The 19,705-nt window shown below is 32.0% G+C and overlaps 2 protein-coding genes across 3 annotated transcripts; both read left to right on the top strand.

The window, feature by feature from the left end:
- The first annotated feature begins 109 nt into the window (after positions 1-109).
- On the top strand, positions 110-3,979 carry LOC110709855. The gene is made up of 3 exons (XM_021888117.1): positions 110-285; positions 2,440-2,610; positions 3,409-3,979. The coding sequence occupies exons 1-3, from the start codon at positions 184-186 to the stop codon at positions 3,490-3,492; spliced, it is 357 nt and encodes a 118-aa protein (XP_021743809.1). The 5' UTR covers positions 110-183; the 3' UTR covers positions 3,493-3,979.
- Positions 3,980-5,743: 1,764 nt separating this feature from the next.
- LOC110709853 (protein BASIC PENTACYSTEINE6-like) lies at positions 5,744-11,607 on the top strand. 2 transcript variants are annotated; one of them, XM_021888114.1, is made up of 4 exons: positions 5,746-6,286; positions 8,335-8,397; positions 9,999-10,134; positions 10,253-11,607. In XM_021888114.1, the coding sequence occupies exons 3-4, from the start codon at positions 10,066-10,068 to the stop codon at positions 11,183-11,185; spliced, it is 1,002 nt and encodes a 333-aa protein (XP_021743806.1). In that variant the 5' UTR covers positions 5,746-6,286; positions 8,335-8,397; positions 9,999-10,065; the 3' UTR covers positions 11,186-11,607. The 2 variants fall into 2 exon arrangements, with proteins under 2 accessions (XP_021743807.1, XP_021743806.1); XM_021888115.1 differs by lacking the exon at positions 8,335-8,397 and having other exon boundaries at positions 5,744-6,286.
- The last annotated feature ends 8,098 nt before the right edge of the window (positions 11,608-19,705 follow it).

Here is a 19,705-nt window from a genome sequence, read left to right as displayed (position 1 = left end):
ATTAATATGCTCATTTTGTTTGCTACTCCGTATGTCATTTTGGTCGGGTCAAGTTGGTTTGAATAGGGTCGGTTGATTCACATATTTTGACTTTCGAGTCGGGTAATCTGGTCAGTTTTCGAGTAACACACTATGAGTTGACGGGATCACATATTGAGGCATCCCAGCGGCTTGGAGACAGAGATGGGAAGTAGGGAGAGAGAGAGTAAAGGTTACGCATGGGCAGTAGCAGCGGGCTTCACCGCAGCCTTAGCTGCGATTTCTGCAAAGTTCTTCTCTTCTCAGGTGCTAAATTCTTTCATTCTTTTTACTCATTTTTGTCATAATTTACTCATCAGTTTATTTTCTTGTGATTTTATCATAGGGATTCAAATGGGGTTTTGATTAACTAGAATAGGTTTTGAGAAAAGTTGGACAAATCAAGTTGCTGAATTTTTTGGAACAAATTTATTAATTGGTATGTGAAATTTGGTCATCCATGGAAATTAGATTTGAATTTAGCCTGAATTCTGTTTAAAAGCAAATATATTAACTGGGATTGATTAAGTTGGAATTGGTTTTTTGAGGATCAAATTGAGCAATGAAGATCATATTGGAGCTTGATTTTTGGTCTGACCTTGTTAAGTAGACATCACGAATAATCTTTGGTTAATTTTGAAATGGTGCTGTTTTTTTGACATGGAAAGGGCTTTGATTGTGAGGGTTTGGATTGGAGTTTGTTGTGGTGAGAGATTCGACATGTTTTGGTGATGCACTCAAAGATCGATTAACTATCTTCTAGGGTAGGATATTGCCTCTTGGTGCTCTACGCGGCCTTTGGTGTAGGCTATGTTTTGCTTGTTACCTTGCTAAGATGCATTGTAATGGACAAACAAGAAATGTTTAATGTGATATCACAAAAGTCAGTAATTTACACCGTACGAAACAAGTTGCAAGGCAAAATACCATATGGGAAGTACCATAGCCAGTATCATACACGACCTTTGGTGTAGGCTATGTTGACAGTGCCTGGCAAATGTGAACCATTGGTATAATAGATTCACAGGCAACATATTGGGCAACTGGTCATACATGTTGAATGTATGCCTTGATAGTAGTATTGAATATGGCAAGATAAGTATGTTGATCTTCTATGTAATATGGTGTTATATAATGATGGGAAGGTAGAAAGAGAATATGAGTAGAATCCATAAAAGTTGAGTCTCCAGACTCTTAGGCTGTAGACAACTTAATTCAAGCTGGAAGTGAGTATATTATGGATATTTCAATTTAAAAATGACATAGATGAAGAGAGAGCATACAGATGGTAAATTGGAGTTTACTCGCTTATCTTTTATAACCTAGCTAGAAGGGAACAGGAAGAATTGAAGGATGAATAGTTAGAATTTAGAATCTATCTGGTACTCTGGCAAATTGATGGGTATTAATGTATTACTGCTTCTGTTTGCTTTTTAAGACAATGGTTAGAAGTGAACCCAAGTCAGGCTTAGTAATTGTGTATTACATGATTCCAATATTAGTATGTTACCAACCCAGATGTTGACTCTAATTCTTCATTGGATACTATCTTCCAAGCTGCCTCCCTTTTTCTTGTTGGCTTTTATTGCTATCTTAGCTCAAAAACTTTTTGGTACACTTTTATTTAACGATCTTGAATTCCTGCTTGCTAGTGATTTTTGAACCACCTATGATACTTCTTTGGGTTCTGCTTCAAGTTGCCTCAATATCTACATTTCCTGCTGTATGAATCTCATCTCCACTTGCCAGCTCAGCTTGTGGATTTGACAACTTTCAGTTAGATTCTTCATTTCTAAGCTCTGGAGTTCATTAGCTTAAAAAGTCAGTTAGGCTTCTCTCTCTCTCTGTCTCTCTCTCTCTCTCTTCTGGTTTCTATGGGAAGAGCTCCCTTATGCCTCATTTCTGTCACTGTATGCATTGTAATGAAACTACAATGTAAACCCTATTTTACTGCAATAATAGAGCTCTCATCCTGATGAGCGATGATACACAACAATGAGGGTTTGATACTTCCTGATGCATAAACTTAATGTGATGTAGTCATGTAGATGTGCTTGTCATACACATTGGTCTAAATGGCATGTTGGAACAACACCCTTAGTTTGCAACATCATCTTTTATGGAACTTTGTTTTTTTTTTTTTTTGGTTATTTTTCTCCAGTTTTAGCCAAGGCAATGAAGCAAGACAATCCCCTGTAGTCTTGTGTGTAATACTTGCAGCTATTAAAGCTTCATATCCTTCACTGGGATATTTTTCTTGTCGAGTGTGTGCTGGGTAACGGGTATTTGGGTCGGGGTGTCATTTTTGTTATCATGGTGAAATTATGTTTGTGCATTGAGCATTGCATAGTTCCTGGACCCAAGTATGTTATGTATAGGTAACTTAAACAGTAACTAATGTGGATATTTTTTTGTGACCAGCTTGTCAAATACAGCCTTGTAATTGCGTTTAATGTGACAATGTGGGGATGCTACGTCAACAGCCTTAGAGCACTTTCATCTCTACAAGCTACTGTGACAAACTTTGCTACAAATTTCCTCTCCTCTGGTCTGGCTGGTTTCTTTTTATTTGGAGAGACATTATCAGCCAAGGTAAAGAAAGTCTCATTCTTGTGAATTTCCTTTCTTCTATATAGATTCTTTTGTGCATTGCATATTTGGACAAACCATATTGGTCAATTTTTTGGTCTTAGTTTAACAACTTTGGCCTTGATTTATTGATGTTCAATTGTCTTCCTCAATCCTCATGTTAAGCTAAGCTATCCTAGTTCTCTTTAAAATTTGGGTTTCTTCATGGAAAGTAACTAACATATAAAAATGCTGCAGCTATTATACGAAAGGCTTTATCTGATAAACTCTTGTTAGATAAACTAAAGATTAATATGAACTATATTTATATGAACTTGCTTGGTCTTGTAGTTCCAATGGAATTGTGTAGGCATTAATTTGTTTTCCCATCTGACTGAAGCTGTTTATTTGAGTCGATCAATGAGATTAAATTTTTGTATGGAGTGCTGGACAGATGTAAAACCAAGTAAAAACCACACTTTGAAGTTTGTTCTGAAGACTCTTAACCCCGAGAACTCATTTGCATAGTTACACAATTAAGAACAAAGTAAAAACCACACATCTTAGTTATCATCATTAGTACATGTTATGATTTGGTGAACTGTATTTTTCAAAGTTTTAATCTACTACTTGTGCTACAATTTCTTTTGAATGTCTGGTGTTCTAGCCAGATTCCACTTCACAGCTCCATGTCTTTGTCCCTAGCTCCATGCCTTGGCCATATTAAATCTTGTCAATCATCATATACGCATATGATATACTTATAATGAGTTTTATTATTGCCATGCTACTTTAAACTCTGTATCTCAATTCTGGCAACAGTGGTTCGCAGGTGCCTTACTGATTGTAGTTGGTGTATTCATACTCACTAAATCAAGCATAGAGAAGAAAACAAACACCGATTAGATGCTTGCGTCTGATGGCTTTGTGCAACAGCTTCCAAGTTTGGGTGCACGTCAGAAATCAATAGCCTTAGTAATTACTTCTGTCTGATGGCTTTGTACAACAGCTTCCAAGTATATTGCTGTAGACAGCCAGTCAGGTGCAATCAATCAGATACTTTTGCCAAATTTTGCTCTAGCACTTGCACCATTAGTTTCGAATATGCTGCACAAATCCTGTGTCGATTCAGCCTTTGGGAAAGAAGATGAACATCAGACCGCCCATGAATCTTCATGCTACGCTTTATGTCACGCTTCGCTCTGAAGAACTATATCTCCGAGATTTTTATTAGGTAGAAGTCCCCCTCGGAAATGTTGTTAGCTTGTTACTCTATAACTTCCTTTACTTTATCAGGTACAATGATTTGTATATTCTCAAGTAAATTGAGGCATGTCACTGTTGTGAACCTTTTTTAAGTGAAAGTATAAAGTGCAGAATATGATTCTTTTAATCTTACCAGTATAAGATTAGCAAGTGATGCACAGCTAAAAGGAAAAATGAGTCACATTGACACTAATTTCAATTAAAATGGAAACCACTTTAATCTTAGCATATGTAAGGCGTATCCTACTATTTTTGTGACCCCCATAGTTTGTTGCAATTACTTTATTTGGGAAATTAGAGTATTAACTGGTCATAATAATTTCTCCCCTTTTATTTAGTCAAAGGAAGTTTTATGTCACTGTAATTAATAAAGATCAATGACATTAACCATTACAATTTGTAAATATTTTATTTATTTTATTGTACACTACCATAATATATGGCATAATTCATGTCAAAAAAAAAAAATTAAAAAATATACATGGCATAATTTAGTGCAATTGTAAAAAAATTTACCAATTCATTGATTTTTGGTAAATGTAAATCAAGTTGTAGATCATGATGATCCATATACCAATTACATATTTTTTAGAGAGGGGCAAAACTCCTTAATAAAAGCAAGAAATGAAGTAAAAGGTATAAAAAAAAAAAAAAAAAGGCAAAACTAACAACCATACAAATAAGCAAAAGACAAATTAATTAAATTATCACAGCGACGCTTTTCTAGCTAGTTATTCCGCTAGAGTCCTTCATTAAATGTCACAAAGTCCAACCGAAATCATCTAAAAAATAGAAGGTTTGGTCCGACTCAATTTCATTGTTATGAGTCAATTCATAGCACAATTAGCTTCACGATAACAATGGTGAATTGTGATACTCCAACTAGGACGATAAATCACAGGCTCAAGCCCTACACTTCCTCATGATACTCCAGACCAATTACAATTTTGTCCCAAATAAATATATGGTGACCAATTTAATCATTCCAGCCATGAATTAAATTTTTTATTTATGTTATATGTACCATTATGCCAAGGAAGGGTTATTTTTTTTTTTTTTTGGCTTTAATTTATAAAGTATATATATACACATGTGTGTGTGACAATTGTCAATAACATTTTCATCTTAAACTAATAGTGACACGTGGTGGGATTACTGGGATACTGGAAGACATGTATTGTCATATTACTTTTAAGCGGTTACGTAACCTTTTTTAAATCCCAAAATCTCTTGAAACTAGAAGGGAAGCTTTAACCACTTGAGTTATCCATTACTCTCAACTTTTTTGAAAAAGTAATTATTTTACATGACTTAATCTATTGACCTCGGTGTTCAGTCAACGTGACTATTCCTCTTTTTCAAATAATTATTTTTAATTTCATAATATAATTAATTAATAATATACTTTATCTCTTATAGTAACGTAGTATCAAGTAAACTTTAGTACTTAGAATTAATTTTGATTTATTATTATTATTATTATTATTATTATTATTATTATTGGAAGAAATATTGTATCAATTTAAATAACATGTACTACGGAGTATACAGTACCAGTACATATTTTGACGAAAAATAGATCTTATATTATGTAAAAGAGTATATTCATCTTTCCAAATGATACACATAAAAAGGAAACTGCTAATTAAAGCTTAACAACAATAATTTAAAGTATTGAAAACAATAGTTATTATTGAAAAGCAATAATTATTTACCTCATGACAGAAAAGGATAGGCAAAATTACTTATTGACCTCATCATGATTAAGTGGAGAGCTAGACTATCCAAACAAATTATGTATGATTGTATATATATACACAAAACCCTAAAAGATCTATTGATTTTATTATTGAAATATATTTATTAATGATAAAAAATATACAAATACATATACATTCTCTGTTTCTAGAATTAATACAAGGAAAAAAAAATTAATTTATTTTTAAAATTACGGAGTACATAGATCAGTAAAATCAGTCATAGTAATCGTACTTTATAAATACACTTAAAGTCGAAAAATTAGCATTATCTAAGAAAACCGCTCTAAAACATTTCTCATTCCCAAGTCACACACCCGCTGAATTAGTCCACTGAAGTCTGAAAACAGTAAAATAAAAAACAATAGAAAGTGAAAAAGATTGAAATCAAAAAAAGAAAAAAAGACAATCTCAAAAAAAAAATTTATAAAAAAAATTAATTTACAGTGATCAGACAAAGAAAGTCTAAAGAAATTCTTTTTAATTTTCCACTATAATTAATTTTACTTTAATTTTTATCATTTTCATCACCTATTTTTTCTCTCTCTTCCCCATCCCCAGCCCCCAACTGTTCCTCCCACATTTCTCATTTACTATATTCCCTCCGATTTAGGGTTTCTCTCTCTCTTTCTTACACTCTTTTTTTTCTCTCTCCTCCATTTTTTCCTCTTGCTATGGTAAGCTTCAATTTGTACTTCTTGCATTTGATTTTATCTTTTTAATTTTTACTTTTTTTTGGTGTTTTTTTGTTTGCTTTGATCAGCATAGTTTTCATCATTTGCTTGAATTTATGTTAAATAGTGTTTTACTTGATTGGTTTTTGCTTAATTTGATTGCTGATTTCTGATTTTTTAGCTTTTTGGGGTTGTTTATGTGGTTGATTTATTGTTAATTTGAATTATTTTTTTCTGGGGTTGACTGGGTTTTGTGGGGTTTTTGGGGTTTTTGATTGTTTTGGGGTGTTTGACTTGAGCTCATTTTGGTGAATTCTGAAGAAATTGAAGTAATTGAGTTTTTGATTAGTGTTTGGTTGATTGGCTCTGTATGTATAGTGTTGTTTGTGTTGATAAGCTTAATTGTTTGGTTTCGAGTATAAATTCGTCTGCTTTGGACAATTGGATATTTGAGTTGCCGGGGATTTAGTTACATTATACTATTAGAATTCAATGTCTTGCTCATCCTATAGTGCAAATCTATCGAAAACATAAGATCCTATATCCTGAAAGGAGCAACATATCACCAATTGGTTTATAATGGAATCTGATTCTCCCTTTTTTGTGGCGTGGCCACTTGTCTGGTACTGAATTTTTCGGATAGTTCGAAGTTTATAGATTAGAGATGGCAAATGATATCGTGGAAGTCACAGGCTCGAGAGAGGATATGAAGTGAAGTGTATGTATGGTTGACCAAAGTTGATTACAAGAAATGTTATCTGAAGCAAAGGTGATATGCTATACAAGTGTACATGATTATGTGAACTTCCTTGCCCTCCCTTATCGGTTGAATTGTGAGAAATTCTTAGGAAACAACCTACTCATATTGCTAAGGAGGAATTTCTTAATCTTTTTGATGATAAATGCTGTTCTATGTTGGAGTGATTCATGGTTGATTAAGATGTCTTTTGTTTCCCCCCATTTTTGGTGAAAGAGTAGAACTTTGGGAGTTTTGATGTCCACTGTCAAAGAATTTGACTTACTTTTGGTCTGCTCAATGGTGTTTCCTTGGGTTTTTAGTCTTTCTCTTGGCTTGAGAATTAAACTACAATTCAAATCGAGTCTTTTTGTGCGATGTATGCCTAGACTTGACTTTTACCCCTTTCCGTCCTGGTTCAATATTTTTCTCAAAGATCTTCTGCTTGAAAATCTCATAGATTTTTTACTAATTTCATCATTCCTTTCAGCGCTACTTCTCCAAAATAAATTCTTGAACTTTTTTTAGGGTCTCGCCCCACAATCAGTCTTGACCCTCTTATTCAATTATTTGATGTACTACTATTGGCTTCCTTTCGGGAGACCAAACATGTATAGTCAGGACAATTACAAACTTGTATCCTACCATCAAAGTTCTTTTGGAATTGTGATATCTTATTTGTTGCTTTCATCCAATGTACTATTGTCTCTGGAAATTTGTATTGCGTGATTAATGCTCACCTTATGTGTTTGTGTGTGTATGTGCTGTCTCATCTTTAATGCTTCTGCACTTGTCCGAATTTCCCTTTTAATTGATCAGTTTCCCTTCTTTTAACCCTATCTTGTTTTAGTACATGTGCCCTCCCTTCGCTCAGTTTCTTTTTGTATGTGCTAAAGCTGCATGACCTATAAATGTCATCATCTGTATGTCTTGTACACTGTGTTTTTGCCTTATTTTTTCTTTGAATTCATTCTAAGAATTAAATTGAACTGCATAAAAATAGATTTTTGCCTGTTTGTTTCTGTGTTGCCAGAGCTTAATGTGCTGTTGTAATTCTTTTGTTTGAATTTTCATGGAGACCTAATCAGCAACTCCATTTATGCTTGAAATTTAAAGAAATGAATTTCTAGCAGGATGCCGTGCATCATGAGTAGTTGAATGGCATTTCTTACAGAAAAATAAATAATAGAAACAGTAGAAAAAAAAGATGTTTCTTAATATTACAGAAAATATGTGGATTATTCTATAATAATGCCTCCATTTTATTTTATTTTATTATTTTTCTTAAAAAAATTGATTAGCTTGTGTAATGCAGATTCCTTGCTGACCAACATGTTCTCTTTCACAAATTTAATGCTAAAACACCTCCATAGTTGAGGTAATATCACCTCACCACTTCCTATATATATTGCTATTTCAGAAGCATGGTAAATTTGCTGTTTATTAGATTGCTGTGGATCTAGAAATATCTATTCAAAATCTTATTATTGATAGACGTTGTGGACTTGTGGTATTCTCTTCTGAACTCGCAGCAAAATCACTATAGTGTAATTATGCTTTTTTTTTTTTTTTTTTTTTTTTTTGGAAAAGTAATTTGCAAATCATAGTCATGGGCTCATGGCTTCTTCTACTACAATTTTCATAGAAATCTGTGGGCAAACGGAAGTTTCTGTCCTATGCTATATCTATGGGATATTCTGATGCATTTCATCATTTATGTAGAGGATAGGACTGCATGCTAGTACTTCTGTACTTCCACAATTGTGTAAAGATCTAGATTTTATCTCTAATTCCAGCAGCTGAATATATCAAATTTACTCTTTAGTAGAGTTTAACAATGCGACCAGTTGATTTTTCTTGCTCTTCCTGGACACAATTTAGGAATAAAGCAGTGGCAGTTGTTTAGAACAGCTTGTTTAGAAGACTCCTTTCCTTGCTTTTTTCCTTTCTGAAATATATTCCCCTTATTTCTTACCTTTCCTAGTTGCCTTGTTTTGTACATTCTTAATTAAGAGTAGCAGTTGCAATTAACCTAAAAAGTAATTGATTTGTTAGTGGAATTCTTCAATTGCACATGATTTCTTGATCTGTTGCCTTATGTTGATGTTAGCATCTGCTTTTTTCAAATAGTAAAGCTCCAAGAGTTTGCTGAGAGGAAAAAAAAAAAAACACTATCTTAGACCACTCAAAGCTGATGAATTATACTAAAGATGTCTCATATATCATTAATGTAATTCCTTATATCTGCTCGTTTTTTTGGAGAAGCTGTAAATGACGCTAATTCTCCTTTCCTACAGCACAAGAAGTATCTGATATTCACTTAGCTATGCTAATTACTCTGTGTTATCATAAATTATGTCATAAGTTTGCAATAACGTTCTATTCATGTTGGATCCCACTTTAGGTTTTTATCTTAGGATGGGTCAAGATCGCAGTAAGTGCAACAGTCGCTGTGTCATCTTGCTTCACAGCATGAGTTTACGATTTGAAAAAATTGCGTGTCAGTAACATCTTCATCGTAATGCAATAGGTTTAGAAGATATTTTTGTAGATCATATGTTAAATTATATGAGGTACTCCTTGATTTTTATTTTTGGAAGAAAATTGAGGTTCTTAAAGTTTGTAATAACTACTATAATATGTGTGTGAAATTGACTAATATCAGTACATGTAATGGCTGAATTGGCAACATAACTGTCTAGCAGATGTTGCTATGTTTATAAGACATGTGTTGAGGGTGGCTTTTTTGTGAAACAGTGAGTTGAATATCCTTTATGGAACAGCCTTTACATTCCAGATCAGCCTTAACTTAGTTTCATTTGAGATTTTGTTGTCAGGCTATAGAGTGGGTATTGTGGTATATCTTTTTGGTGCTACCTTTCAATTTTATGTTAAATTTTTTTGTTTACCTTCAATTGGGATTTCAGTTTTCTTACTTTTGATTTTTTATATTCTGTTTTTACTGGCCTTTTTAAACAGGTGGTCGCAATAAGCATAGAGGTAGCAACATTAGTGATCTGTGACATTTCTCAATTTTTGCTTTAGAATGGATGATAGTGGGCATCGTGAGAACGGTAGACATAAGCCCGAAATGTATAAGCCACCACATAGTCAGGTACAGTGACGAAAATTGGTCGTCTTCCTAGTTCTTCACCCAAGTTCTGCTTGTAGACTTTGTTTCCTTTGTCGGATAGCATTTCTGATGGCTGTGACTTTTTTTGTTTTTCCTCCAGTGGTTGATGCAACAACCACAGTCAATGAAGCATATAATGTCCATTATGGCTGAAAGAGATGCTGCGATCCAAGAGAGAAATATGGCCATTAATGAAAAGAACAAGGCCTTGGAAGAGAGAGACATGGCAATTATGCAACGAGATACTGCTATGCAGGAAAGAAATGAAGCCTTTATGGAGCGGGATAATGCACTAGCAACACTCCAGTTTCGACAAAATTCTATGAACGGTAGTAACAGTTGCCCACCCAGTTGCCAAATTTCACGTGGTGTGAAACACATGCACCATCCTCAGCAACATATTCAGCATCCTCCTCATGTGGGTGAAGCTTCTTATGATGGAAGAGAAATTCAGGTACCAGATGCACTACCATTGACTTCTGTTGCTCCTGAGAGCGCAAAACCCCGGAAAGTAAAACGGACGAAAGAACCTAATGCAGCATCCCCAAACAAGAAAACATCGAAATCCGGACGCAAGGGTAAGAGAGAAGGTGAGGACTTAAATAAGATTATGTTTTCCAAACCTCAAGAGTGGAAGGGAATGCCAGACATGGATGGAGATGATGGTTTTAAGCAACTGGGTGGGCCCAAGTCTGACTGGAAGGGCCCAGATCTTGGCTTGAATCAAGTAGCATTTGACGAGTCAAATATGCCACCACCTGTTTGCTCTTGTACTGGGGTTTATCGGCAGTGCTACAAATGGGGCAATGGAGGATGGCAGTCCTCATGTTGCACAACAACGATGTCAGTGTACCCATTACCTGCAGTACCTAACAAGCGGCATGCCCGAGTTGGTGGTCGAAAGATGAGTGGTAGTGCCTTCAGCAAACTACTAAGTAGGCTTGCTGCCGATGGGCATGATCTTTCAACTCCAGTAGACCTCAAAGATCACTGGGCTAAACATGGGACAAATCGCTACATCACCATCAGGTAGTGCAATATAGATTTAGAGATTTGAATTGATTAGATCCATTTATATGTAGTAGTGGATGCCAGATACAAGGGAGGGTTTGAATTGGCGGATTTGAAGACAATTATCATTACTTGAATCTCTTTCCTGAGGCCCATGGTTGTGTTCATAAATTACTACCTCCTCTTGCTTGGCTTGGGGTCTAACTGTGGAGCTTATGAACTGGTAAATGCAATTGTAAGAGAGCATGGCCTTCAACTCGGCACTTCTTGTGACGTGGTACATGTAAAGCAGCTATTTAGTGTTTGAAGGTATCTGTAATGGTGGGCGTAGTGTTAAGGTAATTGTAACATCCTTCTTTTATGAGAAAAAGTTGCTTTGTCAACATTATAAAGGGCTAGTTGGAAAATTGAAGTTCATGTTTTCTGCTCGTTTTATTTTTTTAATTTTGTGGATTAGCCTGTACTTTATTGTCTATTTTAGTTAGGGTATATGAATATTGCATCGAAAAGGATTTCATAAAGGCCCCGAAATTACTTCCTGAGGAAAGCTTAATCAAGAAGGCAAGATCTCTTTGGTCCAGAGTTTTGTTGAGCTTCACATTATAGTAGATGATGGCTAGGATATTTTACAAGGGATTCTAAAGTCTTTAGACTAAACTAAGACAGTATTAGCAAAGACAGCCCACTTAAGATTGATTAGGGTGAAGAGAACGGACCCTTAGATCCCCAAACATGTCGGTGCTTCTTCTGAATGCAAAGCTATATGATTCTCTTCTCTGATAAGTGATGAGAATGAGTCCATCGCCATACCTGCCCATGCGTTTTGAATTCTTTAATCAACATCCATTAGGCTTGGGTTTGAAAAAATTTCAAACTTTAGCATGTAGTTCTAATATTGTGTTGATGTTGCTAGGTTAAAACCAGAAGAACTGCCTGAAATGCTGCAAGTTCAGCAAACTCCATATTATACGGCTAAATTTGAATTCCAAGTTAACGTTTTTGTTCTCTTCAATTTTTTTATTTTTTTTTTTTTTTAAACGGTAAGTAGAACTGTCCTATCAGATCGGAACCTCTCACAGGTCAATCCGGTCAAGTTTGCTTACTAGACACTTTGAAAATAGGGGAGAAGGGTAAAAGAAATCCTTACCCGTATAGTGCTCCCAATAGAAATTGAACCCCACCCCCAATCTCAAGGTTGGAAGGCTCAACCCAATTGTCTGACCTTATTAACAATTGAAATTGATAAAGGTTACTTTTAAACTCTGTCATTAGTCCATAAAATGTCTTGAGGTGGTCATCTAACCGGATTGGGTTGGAGAAGCTAGCTCCATAAATCCATTAGTAAGTAAACTATGAGTAATAACTCCATATTATTAAAACCTAATATAGAGCCTTTCAAGTTTAATCTAATATATATATATATATATATATATATATATATATATATATATATATATATATATATATATATATATATATATATATATATATATATATATATATATATATATAAATAAAGTAGACATTTTTGGAGAGCATTCGACGCGCCACATAAGCAAGGGTATGTTTTCGACCAATTAAAAATCAGATTTCTATTTTATTTTAGAATTAAAAAATTCGTTTGCCACCTAAACAAAAGTGACGAATAAGATTTAAGAATTTTGCCACATAATTTCTATTTTATTTTGGAATTAAAAAATCATTTGCCATCTAAATAAAATTGACGAATGAGATTTAAAAATAAGGATTTAATTTATGTAAAAAACTAAACATTATCTTTTAAGATAATCATCTTCAGATATAAGATTTATCTTTAAAACCTTAAGAAATAAAAATTATTCCTTAATTGATAATGTGACATTAGTTGTCGATTTAATTTGATTTGATATATTTTTTTTTTTTTGCATTGAATGACGTGTTGTGTAAAAAGGAATGATTTATTAACTTAATTAAGCAAAGTAGTGTTATCAAGAAATTGCTAAGCTTTTTATAAAGTATGTTGCTACGTGTGCATACGAATGTCTACTGAGCTCAACCCATCGCATTATAACCATATCAATAATTTGATTTAAAAAATTTATCCTTTTACAATAACTTAATGTTGGTCATACGTATATACTTTTTTTTTTTATGGATACGTATATGCTTCGTATTTCAATAGTTAATAAAATGATAAAATTTAAGTTGGAAAAAAGATAAATTGATTTAATTAGCTTATGATTTGTTATTATTATAAATAGGCATTAATTTAATTCACGCACCATCAAAGAATCACACAATACCTCATACAAAACAAATTTCATATTGAGGTTTAAGAAAATGTCAGTGTAATTCCTTAAACTCAATTTTTTTTTTCAAATTATAATTACTCGTAATATTATTTTTAATTATTTTTTTCATTGTATTGTTTTCTTAGGTCTACTTCGTCGATTCGAGAATTTAATTCTTCCAAAAATGATTGAAAAACTAAAGTACGCGTATCAAGGCTTTTTGATGTTTTGAACTTTCGAAAACATAATAGTTTGATTAGTTTGGACATGGTTTTAATTGACGAAGAGGTATGCCTTTAATTTTATTTTTTTTATTTGATAATACTTATCGTTCTAAATTCATTGAATAATATATAATTTCTTTTGAAATTCATTGTGTAACTTACAATATTATTTTAACATACAATATTATTTTGCATATGTAGGGTGATTATGTCCATGCTTCAATCAAAGGAAAATTTGTCCAACAATTTCGTTCAAAACTAATTGAAGGCAAAGTTTACATAATTCGATATTTTTCTGTTGTACCTAACAAGAATGAATATCGTGTTGTGAGCGATAACAAGATAACGATACAATTTTTCAAATACATCTGTTAAGGGCGTTGCAGATAATAATAAAATTGCGTTGCACATATTTGATTTTGTTCAATTGCAACATTTAGATATGTAGTAATGCAACACTCCCTGTTATATATTTTACATATTTTCAATTTTTATTTTGTAAAAAATTTCTATAGTGTTATCATTCGTTTCACTATTTTTTTTATTTTTTTATATTATTTTTTTTACAAGATGTGGTTGGTATGGTTGTAAAAGAAATTGGAGATTCAATTGAAATAGAAAACAAATGCAGAAAAACTTGTATGAACCTGGTTTACAATAATATTATTGTGGATCCGAAGTTCAACATGTGCGTAACTGGTCTCGTATTGAACATAGTGACCCTAATATTAAATATAGTAACCTTAATTTTAACATAATAACCTCTAATAAAATTTGCGTGATTTTTAATATTGTTGCGAACCTGAAGTATGATGTTATGATCCTAATTTTAACCTAGTGATCTATATTAATCATATTGACCAGGATTTTAAAAATTTTCATTTAAAAAAATTTATCTCTTATGACCTTTATAAAAACAATCACTTTTATTTTAACATAATGATCATTATTTTAACATAGTGACCTTTTTTTAAAATTAATAAAATGACCGTATTATCTCTATTTTAAGTGGTCCACAATAAATTAGTGTGAACCAGTTCTATTTAAGAGTTTGTAAAACAAATGGTAATTATTATTTAAATATATTTGTATATATTATTATTATCAATTACAATAAACTAAGTTTTATTATTGTAAGATAATTTATATTTGATTTATTAGTAAATTATTTGTATTTTGATATCATGGTTAGGGGACAACGATCTAATTCAAGATTTGGGATAATGTATTTCCTAATTATTCAAGACAAAAAGACCTACTTGCTGATTCTACTAAGCCTTTTGGTATAGTTGTTACTTCAACAATGATCAAATACTTCAACAATGATTATTGATAAAAAGTAGATTTTAATTAATTGTAACAATTTACCCTTTCTTAAAAAATAATTGTAATAGCTTATCCATTACAGTAATAATTGATGTCTTCATATTTATGACTTAATCTGTTCTTATTTAAGAATAATAATAAAAAAAAAAATACTCGTGCATCGCACGGGCTTTACACCTAGTTTACATCTAAGATAAGTTCACATTAGAGATGATTGGGTATCCCAAAGACCCTAAGTTATTAATCACCTAGTTTTAAACTGTATGTTTGGAAACGAGTTCAAAGTACATACACACCTAAGCACCCAATATCAAATCATTGAGAGTCAAGTTTCATTGCGACTAAGATGAGCACAACAATGAGGAAATTATTTTAGATTTGTAAAAGATTAATTTAGGGATCATTTTCATTTGCTCTAATAATGTGAACTCATGTGAAACTCTAGAAACTAGAATCAATTACATACTACTAAAAGCGAAGCTAAGGGGATACTTGACAATATATTATTAAACAATTTTCCGTCAAAATTTTTGTTCTAAAAAAGATCATCGTTATATTAAAATAAAGTTTGCGTCTAGATTATGACTTTTATTTTATATAAAATCTAAAGTAAACTTTCTAAAATACCAACTTGCACATCATAAGTATAACATGTTTAAACATTTTCTCACATGTTTTTATCGTTTTAATATATTACATAATACCGGGTGAATCAATTCATTATATTTTATATAATTAGACTTATAATTATTCAACATCCGTGCATTGCACGGGGTTTAACCTAGTTAACAAGTATGAGTAAAATAATTCCTTTGTTCATACTGAGAACCAGTCACTAGCAAATTTCACCACATTCGTTTTTTTAGTTTGGTAAAAAAAAAATGAACTTAAGACACAATTTAAGGTTTGTTTGGCATTTAGTTTTTTTTATAGCCATATGATATGTCATATAATAAATTAAAAAATAGTCAAACTTATTAAAATCACAATAGTATTAAAAACTGACTCAGAAAAGTGAAAACACTTTTTTTTTTTTTTTTCCTGTTTCCTGTTTTTTGTTTTTTTTTTATTTTAAAAACGATGCCAAATAAGCCCTTAATCTTAATTACAAGTATTATTTTTTTTGGTAAATAACTTCACACAATTATGAATTTCACAAATTGAAAGAAAACATTTGAAGCAACCAAAAATAATTTTCCCAAGAAATACAGTTTTATGGGCAGCGGATTAAAATTGTGTGTCAGATCACAAAAGTTCAGCACAGATTTCTCAGACAGGGATAACTGTGAATTTTATATAATCTCATCATTCACACTCATTCAATCACTGCTAAATTACATTCAAGAACATACAATAAAATACATCAAATTGCTCAACCAAATAATTTTAAAAACAGAATTTTTAAATAAGAAAAAGATACTAAATTTCAAACTCAGTAAAAATAGCCTCAGACCGTCCTAGTACAAATTTATCAACAATATGCAAATGCATTTTCTGCAATCAACCATAATAATTTACATTCATCACCGGCTATTCAAAAAAATTATAAAAACAAATTAAATTCATTTAAAATCAAAAAAAGATGCAAATTTTGAGAAAAAGAAATAATTTTTTTGAGAGGACGCATCAGATCTTCCTATCTAATATGGTGATTATCATACACCCAGAAAGATTCTGAGCAATCACTCCAATGAAAATTTTGCATCATTTGACCTCTTTACATAAAAGAAAGCAATAAAATGCAGGAAAATTAATAAAATGAATGCGGCGGATTTGCTAATTGGGGGTTGCTGATTACTGATATTTGAAATATTGGAATGATTTTTGGGTATTTATAGTGAGAGGAAGAATTGGGGTTTTCTGAGAAATTAGGGTTTTCAGGAAGTTGGCAAGTTGTAATTTGGGGAAGATGACGGCCAGTGTAATATTTAAGGGCTGAGGCCCAAATACGGAAAAGATTTTTTTTTTTTTTTTTTTTTTTTTTTTTTTTTTGTATAGCATAAGGTGTTGTTGGCTTGTGTATTTTTAGGGTGTTGGTGATTCTTAAGACCCGAAAACTTACAAGTATTCAAGTGTGTCCTAGATTGTGGTGGGACTTGTAGCCCTGTAAAAGTCAAATTATCGGATTGGGTTCAGATAGAGGTCGTATTTAGGTGAAGATTTATATACTCTGTATCATTATAATGGTTGAATTTTATTGTAGGTTTATGATTAAAAGCAATTTACTTGATTGGTTTTAAAGTCAATTTTAATTTAGGTTATCGAGCTTTATCTATAGTTTGAATATAAATTATACTTTTCGAAATTCAGTCTAGGAATTTTATCAATATATCATTATCCAATTGATTTAGCCAATGATTAGCTAACCAAATTGTTTTTTATTGGCCTATATGAACTTGAGCCTTGACTTATGTCAAATGCATTTCTTGAATCATGATGCACTTATTCATGAACACATGGAATAATTCTATAATAGTAATAACATACTAAACAAGCTAACATCTTAGAAATGGTTGATAACTATGACATAATATTTAAGTAGGGAGGTTTAACACATCAAGACATAAATCGCTTGTTAGGTAGGGAGAGGCTTAAGACGTAAAAGCAGGTCGTCGGTGTTAAGAGTTTTCTCATCTGTTTCGGTGTATTTGGATCAAGAAAGGGGAGGAAGGAAATAACGATGAATTCCTTTTAAAAATTTCTCTATTGTTAGAGAGATTAATTTCTTATAATAAAATGCCTTAATGGTCTGCCTCCAATTTCATCCCGTCCTCATTTATTATCCAAATGAAGGATATTTTATCTCTTCCTTTCCATCAATCTCCTTAATCTAAATACATTGTTCATGTCCAAACAGACAAACTTTGAGGTGTTCACTATCATGACTATATAGTTGATTGTCATCGTTATATTAGCTTCCTAAATGTCAAGCTCAACGTGTTTCTATACTAATTTGCATAATAATTTCCAAGTAGGGAGGTTTAACACATCAAGACATAAATCGCTTGGATAGGGAGAGGCTTAAGACGTAAAAGCATGTCGTTGATGTCAAGAGCTATCTCATCTTTGCGGCGTGTTTGGATAAACAAAGGGGGGGGGTGAAGGGGAAGAGGATGGAAGGGAAAGGAAAAGGGAAGAGAGGAAATGATGAATAGTTATTCTTCTAAATTTGTCTGTTGTTGAAGATATCAATCTCCCCTCCAATTTCATTTCATTTTTACCTGACCTTCATTCCCTTTAATCTAAACACATTGTTCATGTCCAAAGAGGCAAACTTTGAGGTTTTCATTATCATAACTATATAGTTGATAGTCATCATAATTCGTTGTACTAGCTTCCTAAATGTCAAGCTCAACGTGTTTTTATACTAATTTTCATAATAATGCAAATGATTGGTGAACCAAAATTTGTGTCACTAATTTGTAATGTCCACAATTATTAACAAGTCAACATTTCCAATAAAAATAAACCTTTTTATTGATTATTAAATGTCAAACATTGCCGTTCTCAATATGTTATATACAAATTTCATTCAATGACATACATCCTACACAATACAGAAAATGTCAAAATCCCATCAAAATATAAACAATGTTATCTATTTCTTGGTACTCATTCCTCCTACCTCATTCATTATCCACATAATTATTTACAAAAAAAACATAATTATTTAAAAAAAAATTGTACGCTGCGTAATATTAATTACTTGTATTTAGTTGATGCCTTCATACTTCCTTTTTTTTGAAAGATATTGCCTTCATATTTAAAACCTAAAAATAACCGTACACAAATGTTCCAATAATAAGTGTAGGATAGGAGTAGTAATTACGGAATTATCTCTCCGTCTCATAATACAAATCTTGTTTTCCTTTTTGGGTAAGCTAAAATACAACGTATATTTCTATTTAAAGGTTATACTTTTGATTATTTTACCCTTTTTTTTTTTATGAATTGTCATTTTTTTTCCTTTTTTTTTTTGTACTTTTAACCTCAATTTCCAACACTTTATTTCTCTATCTCTTCCATTATTCCCAATTACTTTTTTTTTTCCTCGCCATCTCTCTCTAACTCCACATGCACATGTGTACTTCTAATAATTAGTTTAAAGAAATCTAAAACTTTCTTAAATCCTGTGAAAAAACCCAAATAGACTTTGTAATGTGAGACGAAGAGAGTATTTTTAAAGCGAAATTGGTAATACATCCCTAGATTATTTGAAGTACAAGTAATAAAAATTCGTGTTGTTTCATATTTTTTCTATTTAAGAACGGTATATAAAAAGATTAAGTTTTATAATTTATTTATTTATACTCCCTTCGCCCCTTATTTTTTGCCCCATTATAAATATATGGGCCAAACTTATATAACTTCGACCATGAATTGTCGTTAATTTATAAGTGATAATATATTCATGTGGGTTCTTGTTAGAATCGTTTCATAGTATATTCTATTAATATCAAGTTTTTATAATTTTTGCATGTATAGAAATGGAGATATATACGCTTAAAGACACGTCTTGGAGACCGTGAAACATCAAATGAGACAAAAAATAAGGGACAAAGGGAGTCGTATTTATTATTATGGACATGCTTGGATTGGGGGTAATACATTAAGGGGGTAATAAAAGTCAAACTTGAAAAAATATAAGTAATTAAAAGTGTTGTTGTAAGAGGTATGATGTTTACAAATGAAATAAGGTAGTTGTTTCATGAGGAAAAAAGA

This window comes from Chenopodium quinoa, unplaced genomic scaffold (genome assembly GCF_001683475.1).
Source record: "Chenopodium quinoa cultivar QQ74 unplaced genomic scaffold, ASM168347v1, whole genome shotgun sequence".
NCBI classification, from domain to species: domain Eukaryota; kingdom Viridiplantae; phylum Streptophyta; class Magnoliopsida; order Caryophyllales; family Amaranthaceae; genus Chenopodium; species Chenopodium quinoa.
This window is presented reverse-complemented; position numbering and strand designations above follow the sequence as displayed.